Below are 23,816 nucleotides of genomic sequence, written 5' to 3' on the forward strand. Positions count from 1 at the left end.
TCCATGGACAAGTTTAGTTCACCTCTGTGCGTCCACCATGACTAACCACTGCCCGGTAACCAAAGCCTAGCCTTTCAAGTCCACGCTCTACAAATTTTATTGTTTGGGCCTTAAACGTACGAATTCAATACCATTTTGGGGTCGTTACAAATTGAGTCTTTACAATTGGCGTCATCTGTAGGGAAGGCTTGTGCGTTGGCATAGGCGGTGGATCGAGTTCCTGTCAAACAAGGGCCTACGTAAGCCCTTCCATCACTTCCAGCAGCTTGCTGTTGTTGCCCTAATATAAAGTTCCACTAGGGGCTACGCTTCAATGCGCTAGTGGCGCGGACAGGGGCTTCCAACGTCAGTTCAACACCCCACACCTTGGCCAAGGGGCTAATCCCCCAAACTTAAAGAAATTCTAAGTTTTGGACAGAACCAAGGTATTGCATGGTCCTCGGACTCAAACCTATGGGGAAACCAACTACTTAAAGAAATTCTAAGTTTTGGACAGAACCAAGGTATTGCATGGTCCTCGGGCTCAAACCTATGGGGAAACCAACTACTTAAAGAAAATCTAAGTTTTGGACAGAACCAAGATATTGCATGGTCCTCGGACTCAAACCTATGGGGAAACCAACTACTTAAAGAAAATCTAAGTTTTGGACAGAACCAAGGTATTGCATGGTCCTCGAACCCAAACCTATGGGGAAACCGACTACTTAAAGAAATTCTAAGTTTTGGACAGAACCAAGGTATTGCATGGTCCTCAGACCCAAACCTATGGGGAAACCAACTACTTAAAGGTATTGCATGGTCCTCGGACCCAAACCTATGGGAAAATCAACTACTTAAAGAAATTCTAAGTTTTGGACAGAACCAAGGTATTGCATGGTCCTCGGACTCAAACCTATGGGGAAACCCACTACTTAAAAAAATTCTAAGTTTTGGACAGAACCAGGGTATTGCATGGTCCTAGGACTCAAACCTATGGGGAAACCAACTACTTAAAGAAAATCTAAGTTTTGGACAGAACCAAGGTATTGCATGGTTCTCGGACTCAAACCTATGGGAAAACCAACTACTTAAAGAAAATCTAAGTTTTGGACAGACCCAAGGTATTGCGTGGTCCTCAAACTCAAACCTATGGGGAAACCAACTACTTAAACCTAAGTACCAGGCTCGGCCTAACAACCCACTCGGCACCTCGGATGATACCTTTGGCTCCCCAGAAGTATGGTCAGATACAAGTTTAACGCCTCATGGGCATGGGTAAGTTAGAATTCCGGGATGTAATCCCAAATAAATCATATGTACAGCCATTCATACATGTTAAAATAACTAGTTCAAAAACCATGAGATTCGCAACAATAGTAAATATCGGCAAGGGCAACAAACATGTAATTTAAAGGAAAAAGGAAGAAAAGAATTTCATATAAGTGGTCAAAGAGTACAACTGCAAGAAAACTCTAAAGTCCTCAAAACAAAAGCGAAACTAGTTAACAGTTAAACTAGAAACAACTACAAAAGTTGGCCAGGGCCTCTACTTCTTCAATCTCGTTTTGGCCACATCCTGGGAAGGCCGAGCAGGATTAGCTTCAGGGCCCTGGGAGACATCCCCTTCTTGGGAAGGCTGAACAGGATCAGTTTCGGTGCTTTTGGGGACATCAGTAAAGGGAATGGCCTGTAGGGGTTGAACAAAAATGGCTGGCTCCTCGGCACCAGAGATCTAAGCACTAACGATAGGCTCGGCACCCTCTTTAGGCATCTCGGGATTCAGACCTCCAAGCGCTTCTGTCGCATCATGAGGCTCTCCTCCTTCAGACGACTCGCTAGGAGTGACGATGACCTGAGCAGCTTCTGACTGAGCAGCCTCAACCTCTGGTGAAGCGCTCATAGCCTCAAAGCTGGCGGAGGCGGTCTCACGGATGGCTGGAGGATAAAATACGCTCACCGCCTTTCACAAGTCGGACGAAGCTTCCACCCCAACTCGTTTGAGAGCCTCTTCCCAAACTTGGGAGTAGTATAGCCTGCATACTTCAGGGATTTGAGCTTTAAGGGAGGCTTGGGTTTCAGCCACCCCCGCCTCGTAACCCTCCTCCTCGGCCTTGTCTCTAGCAGCTTCGACCTCAGTTCTGGCAAACTCAACCTCCTGCTTGGCCCTCACAGTTTCGTCCTTGGCAAATTCCACCACGCCATTAGCATTGTCTGCCTCAATCAGTTTTTTCTTTAAATCGCTGATCTGCTCCTTAGTAATCTGCAATTGCTCCTTGGTAGCGAGTAGGCACTTTGTCTATTCCTCAGCCTGTTTTTGGGCACCAGTCAAACCTGTCGCGGCACTATCCCTGGCTCAAGTAGCCTCTTTTAATTCCTCCCTGGCCTTCACGAGGTCAATCTCGGAAGTTTTGAGGGTCCGCGCAGCATCTATTCGTTTACTGCACTCAAGCTCGGCGGTCTTACTCTGCCCCTTAACTTCTTCCTCCATCCTATAGGTAGCCTGAATAGCCTATCAATTGAAACAAACACATTATGAACGAGAATCTAGAAGCGAGAACCGACAGAGTTATAAAGTTTAGGAGCCTTACCATACCCAGGTACCTTTTCGCGCTGAGGAAAACCTCCTGCATTCTCATTTTCTTCAACTCGTCCATATCAGTAGGAAGCAACATGGTTCTCCCTAACGCATCGGCCACATAACCGCCATCGTCGTCTCCAAGGTTCCTCATGGACGCGTTTTCCAGCAATGGCTCCCCATGGAGCATTGGGGCGGGAAGCCAACCACTCGGCGTGGATTGGGTTTCGATCCCTTTCTCCTTGCTTTGGTGCCCAATCTTTAACTGTTTTTGAGCTCGCGGGCCTTCATCCCTCTCCTGAGAGGATTGGGATTTTCCCCCATCCATGGGTTCCTTACCCTTGCGACTCCTCTTTCTCTTTGAGTCAACGGGCTCCGGCTGAGGAGGCAAAACTGATTGAGGAGGAGCAGGAAGTTTGGGGCGGGGAGATTGTGGCTGCGACTTAGTAGACGAGGACCTAGTCTAGACGGGAGGGGGCTGAGACGAGGGAGTTGGAGCACTGGATTGCGGTTTTCCCTATGCACCCTTCCCCGGTTGACCCTCAATGAGGTCGAATAAGCTGGTCGAGGGCTTTCTCTTAAGACCCATCTCGGCTTGGGAGGATGTTCCCACTAACAACAGTTTCGCTTCGGACAAGTCAAGGTCACCCAGATCACCAGAAGGATCCTTGGATGGATTGGCTTGGTCAAATGCCCCAAATCCCTCCTCGAACAGACCCAAATCACCTTCGTCCTCCGCTGCCTAACGAGACGGGGAGGAGTCCACCAATGGGATTCCCTCGGAGACAGGAGATCCTTCGGAGATCAAAAACCCTTGTTTGACTACAGTGATTTTCGGAAGTCGAGGATTGTTAGCGCTGATCACGTGTTTCGGGTCGACAAATGACTTATGGATGGGATCGTATCCTAAGATTTTGTGAGCGGCTCTAACTTGACCATCCTCGTCATTTACAAAAACCGCTGCTTGAAGAACAGTCTCCAAATCAACTCGGTTAACCAGATGAAAGTGCCGGTGAAAGGCGTTTGGATCTGTAAAAAGAGGCATGTACATGGTTAGTAACCGAACCACGCCAAATTAAAACAGCGCAAAGGATTGGCACTCTCCTACTCTCTGTACCCCACCTGGTTCTCCCTCCACCATTGGACAAGGAAGGCCATCATGCCATTCCCCAAATACGATAAGAAAGTCCTTGTTCAACCTCTTGTTGGAGTCGGGGAGGCACTGGATTAGCCGAATCCTATCGTCTCTCGTCTTCATGTAGTAGGATTTGCCCTTCAAATTTTGGAGATTGTAGCACCAATTTACATCATGAAGGGTTAGTCTTAGCCCCATTTTTTTGTTTAAGGCATCCACACAACCCAGAATCCTAAACATATTTGCAGCGCACTGAGTGGGAGCTAATCGGAAATGCCTAAGGTAACTCCTCATTACCTGCCCCATGGGGATTCTCATACCCCCCTCTACAAAGGTGAGAATGGGAATTACCACCTCGCCCATCCTTCTCTGAAGATGCCACTCCCCCACCTTGTAGTGCCTCAGACTTACGTTGAAGGGAATCCTATAATCGGTGATGAACTTTTCCATCGCCTCTTCAGTCTCAACCAATTTTTTCAATTTAACCATCTCTAAGAACTACTAAACAAACTCAGAGGATGACGGGAGAAGGAGAGGAATAAGAGAAAAATAAACCCAGAAAACAAAGAGCGCGAGTTAGTGAAGACAGAGAACTTACAGAAAAGAGGAAAGGTTCCTTGGACAGGCTTTTTGTGCTGGAGGTAGACTTGAATTTGGATGAAAGTTTGGCTGAACCCAGGATATGTGCGCTAGAACTCTTAAGTGCAAAAGTGAAGAGACAAATCAGTTTCAAAAATTATTTATACCTCCCATCGAAAGTAACTGCACGAATTTTCCCGCCTATAAAGGTAAGGAAATCTCCACCGTTAGATCACCATCGCGCCGTTGAACGTGGGAAGCACAGAGCCGCCTGCATTTAATGAAGACACGTTTCACCTTCCAAGGCTCCAAGAACGTGTCTCGGGCAGACGAAGAGTCTCTAGAACTGATAGATGACAAGTTTTGACAGAGGCTTGATGTCATCAAAACCCTCCTCTCAGTCCGAGGATCTGGACAGCAGGATTTTGAGGGGCTATTATGGGGCCAGAGAATTTGTGGTCCCGACCCACTTCCCATTAGGGCCCAAGGCCCACGCCGAGGAGAATAGTTGCCGAAGACAAGTAGTGAAAGACCAAGTAGCCTAGAGATGCAGCCGAGGATGACCCTGTCCTCGGCATCCCAAGGCTTAAAAGGGAAGAACGACATGTCATCAAAGGCAGCCTCCAAAGCGCTCCCAAAAGAAAAGGCGAGTAGAATGAGACTCACATGGGGGTACGGAGCGGGAATGGTTCAAGGAAAAGACGTCACCTCCGCATTGAATGCGCCAACAAACGTCCTAGCCATATTGATGGGAAAAGACTCCTGAACAGTGTGGCTTCGTTTATTGCAACTAACAGAAAGTAGAGGGAGGCGGCTGATAGGATAGGTACTCGAGTAGTTACCTGCCTGATCAACAGATGGAAGGTCAGGATCAATCAAGAAGGGCTATATAATGTAAAGGCTTATGCGCCAAAAAAAGAGGGGGGCCCAAAACCAGGGTACCAAAAAATGTAAAAAAAGAGAGAGGAAAAGTAAGACCATGAAGCTTCATGGACAAGATCCATGGATAAGCTTAGTTCACCTATGCGCATCCACCATGAACACCATGACTAACCACTGCCTGGTGATCAAGGCCTAGCCTTTCAAGCCCACGCTCTACAAATTTTATTGTTTGGGCCTTAAACGTGCGAACCCAATACCATTTTGGGGTCGTTACAAATTGAGTCCTTACACTTATCATTGTGGGTTCTAATTAACTCAATTTGTAAAGTTTTTTTATGGTTGAATAAAAGTTTTTGGGTTCAATCCTCGTTTATAGAAAAAACAGATTGGTGTCTTGGTCTTATCATGACTACACATACCTTTTGACTTAACAGTAACATTATTACACTACTTAAAAAAGATTAATTTTATTTTATATTCTTTTTTTCAAAACAAGCTTTACCTAGATCCCTAATGATAACGCTTAAACTCTCTCTGTTTGGTTTTGAAATGAAATTATGCGAACTTATTGTTTTAATTAGATACTTAGATGATGAGTTAAATGATGTTTATAATTATTCTAAGTTTGAAATGATTGCTTAAAATATGAGTAACATCATTCTCTTTGCAACAAATTTAGCTTGCAGTGATTTATCTATCTATCTATCTATCTATCTATCTATCTATATATATATATATATATATATATCTAAAAGTTAAAGCGTAGTATTTATTGTTATTACGCTCCTGTTAAGTCACATCACCACTCATTTTCAATTGCCACATTATCCACCAATTTTCAACATTTTTTTTTTAACTCTTTTCTCTTTCTTATTAATTTCTCAACTTATTATTATACTTTCTCTAACTTTTCCCATTTCTTTTACATTTTCATCTCCCCATTATTATCTACCTTAATATCATTTTCCTTTATCCTTTTATCTTTCTTTACTTTTGGCTTTTCTTATTCCCCTCCTCTTACTATAAATTTACAATTCTCTTTCTCATTCTATACATAGTTTTCCTATACACAAAAGGTTATTTCTCTCCCTCAATTTTTTTTTTTCATTTTCTGGTGAAATTATTTATTTTTCTTGCACCTCTACTTTAGGCTGATGAATTTTTGTATTATTTGAAATCACTTTAGGTTGATGTAATTAAGTTTTGAGTTTTTAAGTTGTTATCTTTTTTATTCTCTTTAATTTCATAGATGTTATCATATTGCATTATAAATATAGTATATATGAATAAATGTTATTTTATTACATAACATGGCTTGGATAATTTGGTATTTATTACTATATTTTTACTTTTTACTTTTTTCTTCTCATATTATTTTCTATAAATTTATTATTCTCTCTCTCTCTCTCTCTCTCTCTCTCTCTCTCTCTCTCTGAGTTTTGGTTTGATTTTTATTTGAGTTAATACTTAATTATTTTGGAAGTAAGAATTTGAGCTTATATCAAAACACTTGACTATGCTAATTACATATCGACATTCAGTCCATTTCGGTCCACTTCATCTATTTGGTTTAATTTGGTCCACTTCAGTCTAATTTCATCTACTGCAGTCCACTTTAATCCAATTAGGTCCATTCAGTCTACTATGGTCAATCCAGTCCACTTCGGTCCAATTGGTTCACTTCAGTCCATTTAGTCCACTTCAGACCAATCTAGTCTACTTAGCTCCACTTTGGTCCATTTCGTCCAATTCGGTCCTTTTGATCTACTTCGGTCCATTGGATCCATTTTGGTCCACTTCGGTCCAATTTGGTCCATTTCACTCCACTTTTGTCCATTTGGTCTATTTCAAATCACTTCAGTCTAATTTGGTGTACCTTTTTTTAGAGTGTTTTAACCTATGACATCCACTCTTAATGATAGTTCTTTATTATTAGATCAAGACACCAATCAATTTTTGGTGTTGGTGGGGTGGTGTACCTATTTTAAGAATGGGAAAATACAAGTTTGGGTTAAGAGTATTATCAATTATTTGAATAACATCAATTGTAATTATATAATAAGTTTTGGTTATCATAATAATCTCCTTAAGGTAATGAGAATTTGAATAATAGTTTTGAAACTTGATATTTTTAATTGTACCAAAAGAAATTAGGAAAATATAATGCATAATAAAAATAGTTAGAAGAACATGGACCATTTCAAAAAAGAATAATATCAATCAAAAACATCAAAAATTATAAAACTATATAATTGTAAAATTAGACTAATGGAAATTACTTTTTGAAATTGTTTTGTTTTTAGGGACAACAAATAATCTACAATAAAATTTAGAGAATAAATTATACATATTCAATATAAGTTTGATATGAGTTTTGACTGTCTTGATAATCTCTTTTAAGAGAATGAATAATTTGAATAATTTATTTAAATAAAAATGATACATGCATACATACATACATACATACATATATATATATATTTATATATATTTATTTATTTGCTTAAATGTATAATCAACCTCATGCAATTCATTTAAAAGTAACGACGTTAAAGCAAATGAATAACTGCCTTAAAATTACATTTTTATATTCATAGTTTTTTTATTTAAAAAGATTTTCACTTAAATTTAGTCATATCGAAGTAGAATGAAATGCTACATTGATGTGGCTCAACAAAAGCGTAGCAGGAATAAATGCTATGTATAAGATTTTAGAGATTACAATTTGAATTTGAACTTTATATATTTTTAATAAATTGGATTTAGAATAGGTACTTTCGACCCAAACATATCTTCGCCCATTATGTAAGTGCACAAAAATGGATTGAAGTGGACCAAAATGGACCGTAGTGGTCCAAATCAACCGAATTGGACCAAATGGAACAAAGTGGACCGAAGGGAACTGAGTAGGACCAAAGTAGACTTAATAAGAATAAATGAACAGATTAGGACCAAAGTGGACTGAATAAGAATGAATGGATAGATCAGAACCAAAGTGGACAGAATTGACCAAATAGGGCAAAATTGGACCGAAGTAAACAAAATGAACCAAATAGAACCAAAGTGGATAAAATGGACTGAATGGCCCGAATATGATTGAAGTGGACAAAATGGATCAAATAGAACCAAAGTGGACATAAACCAAAAATAGGACCAAAGTGAATAGAATGGACCGAATAGAACTAATGCGGACAGAATAGGACCAAAGTGGACAGAATAGGACCAATGTGAACCGAATAAAGCCAATGCGGACCAAATGGACTGAGTAGCAGTAAAGTGGATTGAATAAGACCGAATAGGACCAAATTGAACCAAAAAGGATAGAATGGACTGAATAGAACCAATGTGGACTGAATAAGACTTTTGAATATTTATCATTTTTATTGCATTTTTAGGGCTCATATTTATAATTTCTAACATCTGTTTTCTTTGTATTTTTTAACTTAAAACTAAAGAGTTTAGCCCAAATATAATAAAATTTAATACTTTCCAACCCAAAAATTAAGAGAAAAATGAAATTTTGAGCTAAAATTGAAAAAGCAACCTACCCAAAAAAAAAAAAAAATCACTTTAAGGCCCAATTAGTCTAAAATGGACTGAAGGGGACCGAAATTGACCAAATTGGACCGAAGTAGACATCATCAAATGGGGCCGAAGTAAACCTAACTAGACCAAATAGAAATTGTTTAATTTTTAGGGAGAACAAATATCTTCAACAAATTTTAGAGAAAAAATTATACATTATAATACTAAACAAAATAATTATTTATTCCTACGCATCGCGTGGGTCTGCGACTAGTTACTGTAATAAACCACCCACAAAGTCATAAAAACCAACACCAAGAAACTACTTATAAACCAGAATAAGAAAACACAAAAACTCAATGATCCCTTGGAGAAAAGCCTGTTCATTGAGACTTAACAATGCCCCTAATATAATCTTGACTGCAAGTTGATTGATGGCCATGGTCTGCATCACATTTTGATCCGAATAGCATCTGTGACTCTGAGGAATCTGACTCATCCTTTTGGCAGTTTAAGATTTGACTTCAAAGCAAACAATCAGGCAAAAATGGAGGGGGCGGGGTAAAAGAACATATTTAGGATTTTAGGATGAGTTATCTTCAGATGTACTTCCCTGCTGGCATTAAACGAAGATATTTATATGAAGTCCAGACACAGGTACTCTCTTCCTCAAGATTTGCTTATGATGAATTACATTTATGCCAATGAAAACAGGAATTTCCTTTACCTATAAAGAATTGATGAGAGTGGTCACCATTTATACTAAGCTCACAGTTAAAAGGTTGACGGGTTCCTTTCAAATTCTATGCAAAAGACAAGGATATGATTTCAGTTTCACCAGATGTACACATGATTTTAATGGTTCTTTGGCAATGAATATATAAATTCTTTTTTGGGTGAATGGCGTTACCATAATTCAGAATTTAGAAAAGGGGAAAAATTCAGCGAAACTTTCCAATGCGGTTCAAGAATATGACTGGTGGTTAAATTATCTACAATACAATGACGCAGACTGACACAATTTCTCACACACCCAAGTAGAACCTTTCATGGTTCCTGCCTCTGTAATAAAACACCAAGTCTTTAACACATAAGTGACCTGAATATTGTTTCGTCACTTCCTCAAGTAGCTGTTGCTTCTTCTAGTAGAGAATGTCTTTCAAGAATTGCAATAGTCTCTTCGTTTGCACTGGAAATACAAGGCAAAATATAGCAGAGTTAATATTCATAGGCTTATTAGCACTAGGATTTACATGAAAATAGAACTTTAAATTAAGCATTCCTGTCAATCATACAAAAGTCTATAGTTCTGCAGAAACAGCAAATTCAAGTGCAAAAACAAAAGAATATATTTGTATTTATAGATAGATAGATGAGAATTAGTTCATTACATATCCCGTTATAATCTTCAAATTATGAGTGATTGCTTAACAAATGAAACTTGAATTTTAGAATGGCTTTAACAATTTTTTTTTTTTATTCTTGTTTTTTGAGCATAGGGCAATATACTTTCACTATACTCATACCAGAAAGTATGAAAGATTTTAAAAAAAAAAAAAAAAAATTCCTTTCTAATATTACTATCTTTTTAACGTATTTAAAATAACTAATGCAATGTTCACAGAATGCATTCTTGAAATTATCAAAGGCATATGTAACAATCAATAGACTGCTTCTACTAAACAATGATTATCATGACTTTATTCACAACATTCAAAAGCTATGGTTATAATATTTATTTTTCCTCTTTCTCTTCAATTCACAACATAGTAATATACTACCAACTCTTACCTTCCAGGTCTAATAATCTTGTACTTTCCTAGCCTGGTGAGGTCCACAATTGTTGAGCCTGCTCGACCAGATGGAAGCACACCACCATCATAAACAAATGCACAGTGTTGCCACAGGTTCTCAAAATCTTTGATGCAGACACTACTTGGCTGCCCACTCAGATTTGCACTGGTAAGGGCCAGTGCACTTCCCAAACCACGAGCAATAGCCCTGATAAAGTTACAGTCAGGCACTCGGACTCCTATGCTATCCAATCCTGGGTTCAAAGACTTCTCAAGAATACTTGACTCTCCTGTAAAAGATTCAAATACCTACACTTAGACTACATCATAGTTCAACAATTAACAGCTATAAGTACAAACAGAATTATTCAACAACAGATCCTAAGCACTATAATCTCTTCCTTTTTCTGTGAAGACAGATGTCTGAGTCACAAACCTCGCCTTAATACAACAGTAACAGGCCCTGGCAGTAGAGAATCAAGCAAGCCCTGAGGCAAATAGTCCGTGACAGCAAAGCGCATTATATCTGATACATCCCCAACACATATTGCCAAAGGGCGTGTATGTTCACGTCCTTTAATCTTGTAAATCCGATTCACTGCTTCCATAGAACTGCAGAATACAAGAAATAAAGCATTAATATAAATCTTCCAAAGTGACAAATTCATTTACAGAATTGAGACTGCACTATTTTCCAAAACTGAGCAGTAAAGATGAGTCTTATTTTTAAACACAATGATTAAAAAACCAAAATAAGATGAGGCTTAATGGACTGAGAGTCAGAGACTATATAGAATCATTCTAAAAAGTTAAAACGTCTTTTGTCACAACTTGAGGAAGCGCTAGTTACATCTGCCCTATACCCTAAAAAGGATTAATTAAGTTACATTTGGGGCTACTCAGCCCACGTCTGCACAACACATTCATCCAATCCAATCCTGATTATCCAGGATATCACATCTTTTATGTTTATAGGCAACACAACCATAATGAAATTTTGGAATACGCATACCAAGTTTAACCTATTCTTAAAACTCAAAGACAAGAAATCAGAAAGCAATACAAATGCATTGAGGATTTTCAACAAACAGGTGATAGGCAATCTATCAAAACGCATACCAGGCATCACAAGCGAACCCGTAAATTGTATCGGTAGGCACTACAATAACCTTCTCAGCTTTAAGTGCTTGAATTGCCTCCTTAGCGTAATGTTCAGTGGCAGGGCGAACCACCCCCAGCTTATTTTCAACGCCCACATCGCAGTTTTCCAAACTCAGAGCCATTTTATTCGACAACCCCACTCTCACTCTCCTACTATGACACAATATTGGCACATGTGAGCCAAACTTGGAAGCACCTGGAAAACACAGCTTAATAAGTTCCATAGTTTTTGTTGCTGGGCCATAACTTGTAGTAGGTTTCTCATATTCAGATACAGAAAGCAAGTACAAAAAACAGAAAGAAAGACTCAAAAGGTTGCTTTTTTTTTTCTTAACAACCAAACAGAGTAGTAATAATGTTAGGAGAGAGAGAGAGAGTGTGTGTGACCTCGGAGAGGGAGAGAGAGGAAGTGAAAGGCACGAGCATTAAGAAGAGGTAGTCTTTGTGCTGTTGTTGGAACATTCATCGTACTGGGTATTCGGTATTCCATTGAATGTGGAGTGAGTCGGCAACTTCGCAATCTTCTGCGTTGACTGTTTCTCTCTCTGTAAAGTAGCCACTCTGTAGTAACATAGTCAGTCAAAGAGGAGGTAATTTGGAGGCTAGCTAATTTTGGGAGAGAATATCGTTAGTAAGTAAGGTTTTGGAAACTATTTAGGAAATTAGGAGCTGTTTGGATGGCTTTTTTTTATATCAATTTCCGTTATTCATCATTTATCATTTTTCACTCATAACTCATCACTTTAAAATACCACACTCGTTTGGCATCATCACTCATTTGTCATCACTTAATATTTTTCACACTGTTTGTGGGCTCCATACCTGTCACTGGGTGCAGCCTTTTTTTTAGTATCCAGAAACTTGAACCAAAAAAAAAAAAAAAAAAAACCGAACCCAATGAAAAAAGAAAAGAAAAGAAAAAGAAACCCAGATCACCGAACCCAGTGAAAGAAGAAAAAAAAAAAAAAAAAAAAAGAGGAAGAACACCCGAGACCAAACCTAGGAAAAAAAAAAAAAAAAAAGAAGGAAGACACCTGAGACCGAACACAAGAAAAAAAAAATGGTAGATTGGTCAAATGAGTTATGACCAGTGGGTCCCATTTGTGTCTAATTACAAAAATGTCATTGAGTTATGAGTTACAAGTTATAGAAACTGAAAATAGCTAAAATGTGTTTTCAGTTTCCATAACTCATCACTCAAAAATCAGAGAATTGAATGATAGAAACAGAGTTATGGTGGTGCCAAATGGACTTCTAGCTTTGAGTCCCACCATTTTTGAGTTATGAGTTATAAAAATTGATGATCCAAACACCCCCTTAGCATCTCGAGTCTGTGAAACTTGAGTTCGGTGATAAAATCAATTTATTCACGTGAAACTCAAGTTTCTTAGACTCGAGTTCTATAGAAGTATCTAAAGAACAAAGATGAAGATGAAGACAATCTAAAGAACCGAAGAACCAGATCTGAAAGAATAAGAAGAACGATCTGGAAAACGCAAATCCAAAGACACTATCCGGAAAACATAGATCCGAATGAAGAAAAACAGAGATTTGGAGAACACAGAACAATTTGAAAAGCAGAGAGTAGATCCAAAGGAGCAGAACTGAAAAACAGAGGAGGAAGAATCTACAGAAGCAGATGAGGAAGAACTCGAGTATTATAAACTCGAGATACTCGAGTTCTACGTGAATTCCATGTGGATAATTTTTGTTTGCCAGCTCAGGAACTCAAGCATTTAAGACTCGAGTTCTATCATGAAACTCGAGTCTTAAAAACTTGAGATGCTATTTTTCCACATTATTTTACAAACATCACCACTAACGAAATTGTTAAAAATTTAAGGCCAAATGGAAAAAAAAAAAAAAAAAAAAAAAAAAAAAAAAAAAAAAAAAAATCGTCAAAGAGTTTATTTATACTCTACCAAAAAGCAAAAACATGTGTTATAAATTCAAGGAAAAAAAAAAAAAACTTTCATATGCACGTGCATGGGAAGACATATATATGGCTTATGTTAAAATTGAATGCAGTAGAGAACACAAAAACTTTATAGCCTGATTTGTTGTTAAAGATATATATTTGGTTTATATTATTTTATGTATTGGCGCAAGAGGTACGGTTGTATTTCTCAACCTATGTACACGTAATCTTAGGCGTTACTGCTTTTATATAAACCCTATTAAGGTCACTATAACAATACACAATGCTAATATCAAGATGTAGTTGTCAAAGGGCTTTAGCTCATGGACGTAGGTCATTAAGGCAAACGGCGTAGCCCATGTGTGTTCTCTCTATTCCTCTCTTGCTTCTAGTTGTTAGGTTTATTTGTTTTAGTTGTTAAAGTGTGAGTTTTGTTGTGTCTTAAAGTGATAATTGAAAATCAAATTGAAGACATAAAAGTTGCTTAAGAAAATATAAGTCTTTGCCTTCTCAACAGAAAGCTTGACTCCAATCTCATACCACCTCAATCGATCAAGCCTCGAAAGTGATGTTTCAGTATGGACTCTAGCATTGATTCCACATCGATTTGATAGGTGGAGTTTGCGCAAATCAACAATGCAAAAGACCTAATAACTTGTCTATTTCAAGCCCAATTAGTGTCCTACTTGTTGGGATATAAAAAGGACATTATAAGTTGTTTCGAGAGAGATTTTCTTGAGGAGTGAAAACTCCATTTGTATGCCTAGAGTTTTGTAATCAAGTTTCCCTCAATTTCACCATTCTAGAGAGTTTCAAGTAGATTTGAAGATTAGTGGGTGGGTGAAGAATTTGAAGCTATAGTACCTACCATAACCCTAACAGTACTCTTTCTCAAAATTAACAACTGGGGTCTAAAACCCTAATTAATGTTCTTTCTCAATTCTCTACAATATTTCACTTTCTTTTAGATTTCAACATGATAAATCACCGGTTGTTCCAAAAACTTAAGCCGGAACGTAGGACCTCCTAAAATCATAATAAATTACCAATTTCTCCAATAGCTTAAGTTGTTAGAAAATAATGAATTTAATCACTTACCCATAATTCTATAATTTGTTTCAATCCACAATGAGAATCTAGGGGAGTATTGTGGAGTTATATTTTTGCTAATAATATACCAAAGATAAAATAAAAAATAAAAAAACAAGCAGGAAAACACATTCGTTGTCAGTGGTGGCATTATTCAATCTGTCTTCATTTCAAAAATCTTTTCCAACACTCGTTCGGCCAGTCATTGCAAATTCATGGCATTATTCAATCTGTCTTCATTTCTAAAATCTTTTCCAACACTTAGCATAGGGACGGAACCAGGATACAAAATAAGTGTTTCTTATTTTATGCGTGATTTTTGTTTAGTCCTTTTTTTTTTGTAGTTAAAGGAGCATGAATTTTATTTTATTTTTTTTTTCTTGTAGGTCAATATCTAAATATTTTAGAGGAAGAGAGACAAATATATATATATATATATATATATATTAGGACAAATCTTTTTTCTTTTTTTTCTTTTTTTTTTTAAATTTGGGGGGTGGGCAATGGCCCCCCTCTGCCGAAGTATAGGTCCGTCCCTAGGCCATTCAGCCAGTCATTGCCAATTCACCACACGCACATCATTACATAGAGCACGTCCTTATAGCCGCCTCACTATTTTGAAATAGGATTTGTGACTTGTCCAGCAAGGACTAATTTGTATTGTTCTCGTCTCATGCTGTTTTTTTTTCATTTTTCTTTTTTCTTTTTTTTTTTAAATAATACGAGTCAGGAGTTAAGAGATTTGAACCATGATATCTTGTGCACCATTCTTAACACTGGTATCTTCGGGATAGAGAACATGCTATAATTCCTGGCTGAAAATCTGTGCTAGTGCTATAACACATTGAATACAAAATCTTCAATAATATGGAAAAAGTACCTAATATTTTGGATGCATGCATCATCCCACTCATAAAACATGAATCCCACCTACCTAAGAGACAGGCATGTTGTGAGTACCCAAATAAACTGCAGCAGCAAAATACATATGGGATTCATTCTATTACTACCATCAGAAGCCTGTACAAACACGTCTTCGTGTTATAACTTAAGCTGATAAAGATACGTGTGAGATCCCATTTGTGATGATACATTACTACAAGTCATCAGGTGCCTCAACTCAGGAATAACAAAATCAGCTGGAACCATTACAGCTAGCTAAGCCATGTAATATTAACCCCCAATGAGATATTATTTCAAACCCCACTAAACGTTTCTGGATTTTGAACTTCAGTTTGGTGGCGGCGTTCAGGGGGGACTATCCGTGGTGAGTTTAACGATCTGGGGAATTGGCCAGGTCGAGTCATCACTTGTGAACCATTACGCTGCTCTAACTGTGCCTGCCATCTTCTTCGCAATCTAAAAAACTCAACAAGGATGGAACTCCCACTCATTGCGACACCAAAACCAGCAAATGTTGCCAGCAAAATCGACAAGACTGCTTGCAAAGATACCTGAAGTCCACAAATCAATGCAAGCAATACATACAAATTTGTATTAGATTTGTTTTACTTGGAAAGTGCAATTCATTGCTGTTCTAATCATACATCAGCCTCCCATGACTAATCTACTGTGCTAAATCAAAGTGAAAAAGCGATGCTACAGTAACTAAAAAAAAGAGCTACAAAAGTGTAACATATTGGCTGAAGCACCCATCTTTTGACACATGGCATGCTTGGTTAGCTTATCTGGGACCTGAAGATTCACAAACTGGAAAAGAGCCATTTGTAGATCTGGTGATGGATACTATTAATTCATACTATATTTTAAGGGAAAATGATTTGCCTACCTCAATCTGGATATGACTCTTATATTGGGACCATGACCAAAGTTCCACCCATAAAAAAAATAGTATATACAAAGTTCAATCTAAGATTTGTAAAATCTTTTATTCAATCCTATATATGTAAACTTGATTCATGAACCATGATGTCCAAAAGGTTACAGGGTCATATAAGCCCTCCTTCAAGATAATCAGCTAGGAAGCATGGACAGAGTATGGGTATAGGTACAACATGACAACACAACATTTTTTTGAAAAAATAGAACACGGGTATGGCGGGACACTTCTATTAAAGAATTATTAATTATATTTTTATTTTTATTTTCTATATATTTTAAGCATTTATTTTTCATATAATGTTAAATAATATCAATTTAAGAGCAATAATGGATAATAAAGTGAATTCATGACTGTTAAAGGACGTTTAGAAATTAGAAAATAAACCAAGAATAAGAATATTTATTAATTTCCAAACTCACTGTTACTATTAGAGCATAAATGATCCATTTGTTTTGTGATAGGGTAATTTGATTCCTCTTGTTCCCATGTCCCACAATTTATTTTTTTTTAAAGGACATGACTAGGGCAAGCATGCAGAAGTTTCTCAAGCGTGTCCCGTGTCCGACATAGGTACGACACCCTAAATGAAGTGTGTACTTCATAGATAATTACCAAACCATCACCCTAAATTTCTTGGATCAATTTAGCTCTATTGTAGTTCCAAGCAACTAAGCAAGCAATGAAAATATATGAAGAAGAAAGGCTCTTACCAGAGAGTAAAATATATGTGCAAAGAGAACCACCAGAGCAAACTGAACCGATGCATAGACCCAGACAAATCTTCTCTTCACTGAATACAAGGGTTCAAAAGGTAAGGGTCAGTCAAATCGTAAGGAACAGACAATTGGTCCAACATAATTTCATAGGTGAGTACCATTCACAGTCATTATTGCACCAACATTTACTAGGACATTTTACACTTAATCAAAGCTTTAGTGTTTATTATGAAATTATTGATTACAGTTGCCTTGGGTGTGTCTGTGTCTTCTAATTAATCTGGTTTCTTAATGTATTCGGTATTCCACTGGTCCACATGTCCAATTTGCAACATATAGTTCCTCAGATAATATCCCTACAAAAGATTCATCAATCTTTACATTATTTCTTATTCATTAAGGATCTTTGATAGCATACCCATGGTTGATGAGGTCATGGATGAGAGTAGACCCAGTACACAGGAAAATGGAAGTGATATAGCGATCGCACCAGTACCCATATTCCCAACCTGCACACAAACAGATACATTACCAAGGATATATAACAGCAAATTTGATAGATCTTGATGTGAAACTGCTAATATTACCAGGAGCTGCTCAAGGAAACAAAAGTAGGCCAGCATGCTGATAATGACGAGTACTGGTACCTCCTGCCAAACCCTAACAAAATTTTAACTAATAAAATTCATGACTATTTCATTATAGAGATTATAATACAAGAAGAAAAACTTGGACAATATTGAAATTTGATTGGATTTTATACTGGGCAAAACTCAAAGTACTCATGATTTTACTCAAAGTTATAATACATTTAAGAATAGAAGAATCGTGGAAATGAAGTGTTCAAGAGATAGTAACAATGGATGACTGCTTCTTATCTCAACAAAAATCAGAAACTTGATAGTGGATAAGAGGCTTACATTGCTCAAGCCTCGAGAAATTTCAACTGAAAGTTAATAGCTTGAGATTCAAGAATCTCAAGTCAGTGTGCAAGTTCAGTACTAAATTAATGTAGGATAAATGATGAATTATATCCTTGGCCCCAATGTCTGGATACAGCTTGAGGCAGAGAAAAGGTAGAACTCAAACCTGAGGGACTGGTATGGTGTTGAGACAAAGGCTTCAATGCCCATAACCATTTCCTTGGCTAAGTGGAAACAAAATGCTTTTCTTACGGATGATTTTAAATAGAAATGGGGAAACAAGTAACTAGATATCGTTATAATCCCACTCTTCTATAGGGATCATCTGAAAAGCGGGTTGTTTTGAATACATTCAAACAGAAAAGCCAACTTAGATGTTATGGACCAAATTCAATTTTATACAGTATTACTACAGGATCCACAGATGGGCATGGTTCTTATAGAGGATTTTTAAAAGAAACATACAGGATACCACCTGCACAACTGGAAAAGATGTACTGAATTTAAAAAGGGTGGAAAAACTATAAACTCTTCTGGTAGGCAAAGAGGCTAGCTAAATGAGGATTATATCTTGCTTTAATTATGCAATAATTTACCAGTACAAAAGCATTGTTGGGACAAGAGTCTTACATACGTTCATCAGTGGCCAGAAATGAGCCATTAAAGGAAGTCATGAATTCCCAAATTACAATTGTTAGCTAGTTTAAGTTGGAGGTTTAGGTTTCCTTTGAAGCAAACCTTACTCTTATTGTTTCTCTTAACTAAATTGGATAAAAGTAAGGAGAAAATAGTTCAGAAAATTAATCCACCACTCACAAACCAACCCAATACTCAAGACATCTCATAACAATGAGGCACAATAAGAGAGCCTATAGTGCTCTGAGAAGAATAAGAGAAGTAAAAGAAACAGGCCATAGACATTTTGAAATATTTAAGGGACTCTAATAACTTGGCTGGCTGGCTCCCCAGATTTTAGAACAAATTGAAGTTAGGCGTGGCTTCCACAGGATTCCATATTTTATCTTGATCTCCCATATTTTCTTAGCAATAAGCAGTCAATGAAGCACAATTACAAGTTCAGGAGTTAAATTATTTTCACTTGCCTGTTTCCAGTAGCATCTTCTAGTGTTCTACTTGCTCCAGTATTTCGAGTTCGCATACTTTGAATACGTAAAAGAGTGACAGGTAAATTCTGAACATCTTGCTTGCACACATCACAGGTCTTGTTACCCTTGATGCTGAACCATTTTACAGCACATTCTTGGTGGGCGAGAGCAAGTTCACCTTTGCAGCTGCACTCCATCTTGAGAGTCTCACCTCCTTCACACAGTTCAACCAGACAAATTCTACAGACAGCCTCTTCTTCAGCTATGTCTTCACCATCATCATCATTGTTATCTGACCATAAGATTACAATAAGATATCCGCTGATAACTTCAAGGAACAGATTTTATAATATGCAGACAATGAAAATTTTAAAGTAATAACATTCAGTTAAAAAACCATTGAAAAGGAGGAGAAGAAAGAATATTTCTATACGCCTCTTGAAAATCAGCAATATTATGCATATAGACCATAAGCTGTAAGTGAATAGTGAACTTGTCCCATTTTTAAGAAAAAAACCAGGCCTTGTTTTTAAGAACTTGTCCCATTTTGCTTTGTCAATTTATTTTCTATCATATAAATTAGAGCTATCAAACATAAAATCCAATTAAATTCTGATATTCATGAATGCAATCATGAGTGCTTAAAAAAATTAACACAATGAAATTACCAGCATCCTTGGTGGGAGAAGCATTTGAAATTGCATCTCCATCCTTCACTCGAGGTGTAGAAGGAATTACACGGAAAAATGAATCCATCCTCCTAATGCTTCTCTCTTTGTTGTTTATAGGGACTGAAAGAGAGCGAGATATCTGCACTCGTACTCCTTTTCTCTGCAAATGGAAATAAAAAAATAAAGCTATGGATGCTAAGATCCTTGTACGAATATCACCATGATGTTAAGACTTCAAAAAATATAATATCATAGGTGTTGGAAAAAGAAAGGGAAAGTGTACTCAAAGTTAGCACAGGCAATTTTGGATGTGATTGACTTATTCTTGTGATGCCTGCTCAGTGCATATGCCACGTTGAAAATATTTAACTATAAATTAATTTCCTTGTCCCTAAGCATTGCAAACAAAGAAATTTACTACATGACCAGAGAAGCTGTGCCCCTAATGTTTACTACCATGTGTTGGTTCATAGAAGTCTGGTCAATCAACTAGATTAAGCATTCTGAAAACACTAATTATGAAAAACTTACACTTGAATTTATAGGTCCAGCTCCACCTACGCTTCCAATATGCACAGCTTCCAGGTTTGAATGTGCAATTGGAGTTACAGGTAGTGATGATGTTCTCTTCACCCTAGGAGTGAAAATTTTTGTAAGTGAATATGACCTTGAGATCAAAGGCTTTTCTTGTGCCCCTGTAGATGAAACTTCAGAAGCTAGGTTGGTGGCCTTCTCAACATCTGAGGAAGTTCGATACATGAAGCTTAATTTTGGTAAAAGATTTCTTATGGATGATTTGCCTCTAGTTGAGGAGGGCCCTGGAGACCCAGTAATTCTTTCATCAGAATAACCAGGTGTCGGCAGAAAATTAACTTTCTTGGGAGTGGGAGTTGGTGTTGAGGATATCTTTATTCCAACAAAATCCTGAGAGGGCTCTCCTGATGTTCTGGAGGGTATCTCTAGGAAGAGATTTCGCCGCTTCCAGTGATGAACATGTGGGGTTTCTTCAGTTATTCCCATTGAGTCTTCAGCCTGAAATAGAACAAGGAGAGATTGGAAAATATTCATGATGGGCATATAAAGTGAAATAAGTTTTTACTTGCTCTTAACAACCTAGCAAAGAAGAAAACTAATTTTTTGGGATATTTTAGATTGCTGGTCTTTTAAAGCTTTGTAGGGATTTCAATTAACATGTTGATTTCACTAAACTCACTTGACTAGCTACCTTACAAAGCTTTAATAGACAATCAACCTAAAAATATGCCAGAATTCATTGAAATTATATAAATACATATATTCTCAACTCAACTATTAAGTAGTAAAGGAATTTAAATGATATCAGCTGTGGATCCTCGTCAACTAATCAAGAATGACCACATGAATTCTTCTTCGTCATTCTATCCAATCATACTCTATGTTGATTCCCTATTTCACATATCCTTTGCTACCTCTACTCCATCCACTTGTTGTATATCACACGCTCTCACTAGTGCATTAATAGGTCTCTGTTGCACAGGAAAACTATCTTAAGATATGAGTACAATTTTTTTTATTCTTAAAGGAACATAAATTTAAAAGCCTAATATTTTCAATCAATAAACTTCGAAATCCTCTATAAAAAAAAATAATAAACAAATAAGTTTTTTTTTTAGGAAAAGAAAAGGGGATCACATTTTAAAGGAATTGATTTATTGAATTCCATCTAAAACCCAATGGATTAATTTCATCTCCATAGGGCATCAAAACACCCACTTAGTAACATTACCAATAAAAGTCCCAAACCTATAGCCACTTAAGTTTAAGTCGCTTATCAACAATCACATGCAGCACTTTTTTATATTTAAACCAACTTTTTGTGCTGCAAATACAGTGAAGATAAAAAATTGCCAGAGGTTGGCTGGCAACAGAATGAATTCTGCCATCATCAGAAAATGGCAATGTATTCACTGCACAAGATAGTGTTTTCCTGGTTGACCTTCCATGGTCCACAGCAAATAATCTCATCATTATTCAACTACCTTATTCTTCTTGACTTAGCTGAAACCGGAAAATGATCAACTGATGTGTGAAATCAGTCTAAAATAAAAAGGCCTTACTAATTTGAAAGATATATTAGTGCATAGATATTTTTACAAGCAAGCAAAAGTTTATTTTAACAAATGAAAACGAGCTAGTGGGCTTACATGAAAGTGGTAAAACGGTAACCGCTGAGGCCAGAGCATTTGATTTCTACACTTAAATGTACAGTTTTTGGTCCTGTAACCCTTATAGCTGCAATTAGCTATTTGTTTTATTGTTTTCTATTATAACAAAAAAGGATTTATATCCCTTAAACTTCTTCTTCTTCTTTTTCTTTAAATATTTTCTCTGAACAAAATATTAAATTTTGGAGGTGGGAGGTATACGTTAGTTAATTTCAACATAATCAGCTGGTTTTGATGGATCTTTTCTTATTTGAACTTTGCTAATCTGGAGCAGGATTTCAAATTTCCAAACATGGGTTGAGTATGGTAATTATACACACTGCATATCATACCATTATTAGTGCAAAATTCGATTGCCTTAAGAGAAAATTTAAATAACCAGACACCCGCTTAAACTAATTTCCATATCTGCAGTTAACTGAATTGGATTCCGTAGTAGTAGTTCACATATATAGTGCGTGACAACCAAAATTCTAACATCAGAAATTAAAGAGAAACAGTTCATTATCAGGAAATGATATTCTCCAAAACACAAACAGTTGAACTTGAAGAAAAATCAAAATCAAAACTTTAAGGCAAACAATGATAAAATTCATCCAAAACTTTTAAATTTTGGCGCACAAATAATAAGGTAGAAAGTTTCACATGAAAGGACTCCTCTGCTACCTATTGGGAAAGGAAAATTTTAAAGAAATAGTGAAACACACACACACACACACACACAAAAGCATAGCAGAAACGGAGAAAGGAAGTACCTTGTGAACTGGGACAACAATTGTTGCTTCACATGAACCAACGGCATGGCCTTCCTCAGCTACAGGCTTCTGGTCCTCGGTTCCCATTTTGTCATAAAAAAGCTAAGAACACTGCCAACAAAACAAACCCCACGACCCCAAATCCCAAATGCCCAGCAAACCTTGTACCAGACAAGATTGTATAAACAGTGCAAAGAAACAAAAAGGCGTACCCCAATTCCCCCCTCAAGCGTTCTGTTTTAATAAATACCACTACAATACACACAGAAAGCGAGAGACAGAGATAAAAGAAACAGTAGTTCCTTGAGTTGTGGGGAAGAGAAATGAGAAAGTGGGTTTCACACATTTATGGCAACAGGTGGTGGGAAGTCTGGCCTACTAGCAAGCAGTGCCCACTCCCCACTTAATTCCCAGACACCAGTGCGCGCACCGACTCGAAATTTCAACACTAAACACACCTTGTGGTTCATCACTGCCTTATTTGATATTTTTCACCTTTTTTCTATCTATGACTCTATTGACCATGTCATCTCAATTTCTCACGATAAACCAAGCCAGTCTCCCTCAACTCGGCAAATACAACCGCCAATAACTACTGCTCCAAGCAACAGCTCCGAAGAAAATGTTATTTTAAGGACATTGACTATACGGTATATATCCACCACTATATATCCACCACTACATTTTTAATATATCTCACTGTCACAATTGCTAGCGTCGGAGAGTGTTTAAATACAGTTTATTTTATTGAAATTAAAAATTTATTACTAAAAGTATCATAGATAAAAGTAAAAATTAGTTGAAATAATACAGTAGAGTTTATAAATAGTATCAAAAAGTGCAATAAGGCTCATAAATAGTAGCAAAAATAAGCTGAATACTAAAATAAATTTAATTTTTCATCCCAATCCAAACGCACACTTAGGGTCGGTTTGGTTTGCATGTCCACATCCAGATTATTT

General features: G+C 37.1%; 2 protein-coding genes across 2 annotated transcripts; both read right to left on the minus strand.

The window, feature by feature from the left end:
* Positions 1 to 9,525: 9,525 nt before the first annotated feature.
* On the minus strand, positions 9,526 to 12,245 carry LOC115983543 (yrdC domain-containing protein, mitochondrial). The gene is made up of 5 exons (XM_031106250.1): positions 12,017 to 12,245; positions 11,588 to 11,825; positions 10,905 to 11,080; positions 10,467 to 10,758; positions 9,526 to 9,864 (listed from the first exon to the last, which is right to left on the minus strand). Exons 1-5 carry the CDS (start codon positions 12,117 to 12,119, stop codon positions 9,798 to 9,800), a joined length of 876 nt encoding a protein of 291 aa, XP_030962110.1. The 5' UTR covers positions 12,120 to 12,245; the 3' UTR covers positions 9,526 to 9,797.
* A 3,228-nt stretch (positions 12,246 to 15,473) lies between these two features.
* LOC115983552 lies at positions 15,474 to 23,449 on the minus strand. The gene is made up of 8 exons (XM_031106259.1): positions 22,855 to 23,449; positions 20,427 to 20,927; positions 19,893 to 20,055; positions 19,222 to 19,516; positions 17,783 to 17,855; positions 17,614 to 17,704; positions 17,190 to 17,269; positions 15,474 to 16,090 (listed from the first exon to the last, which is right to left on the minus strand). The coding sequence occupies exons 1-8, from the start codon at positions 22,939 to 22,941 to the stop codon at positions 15,833 to 15,835; spliced, it is 1,548 nt and encodes a 515-aa protein (XP_030962119.1). The 5' UTR covers positions 22,942 to 23,449; the 3' UTR covers positions 15,474 to 15,832.
* Positions 23,450 to 23,816: the final 367 nt, after the last annotated feature.

The sequence above is a fragment of the Quercus lobata genome, chromosome 1 (assembly GCF_001633185.2).
Source record: "Quercus lobata isolate SW786 chromosome 1, ValleyOak3.0 Primary Assembly, whole genome shotgun sequence".
In the NCBI taxonomy this organism is placed as follows: Eukaryota; Viridiplantae; Streptophyta; class Magnoliopsida; order Fagales; family Fagaceae; genus Quercus; species Quercus lobata.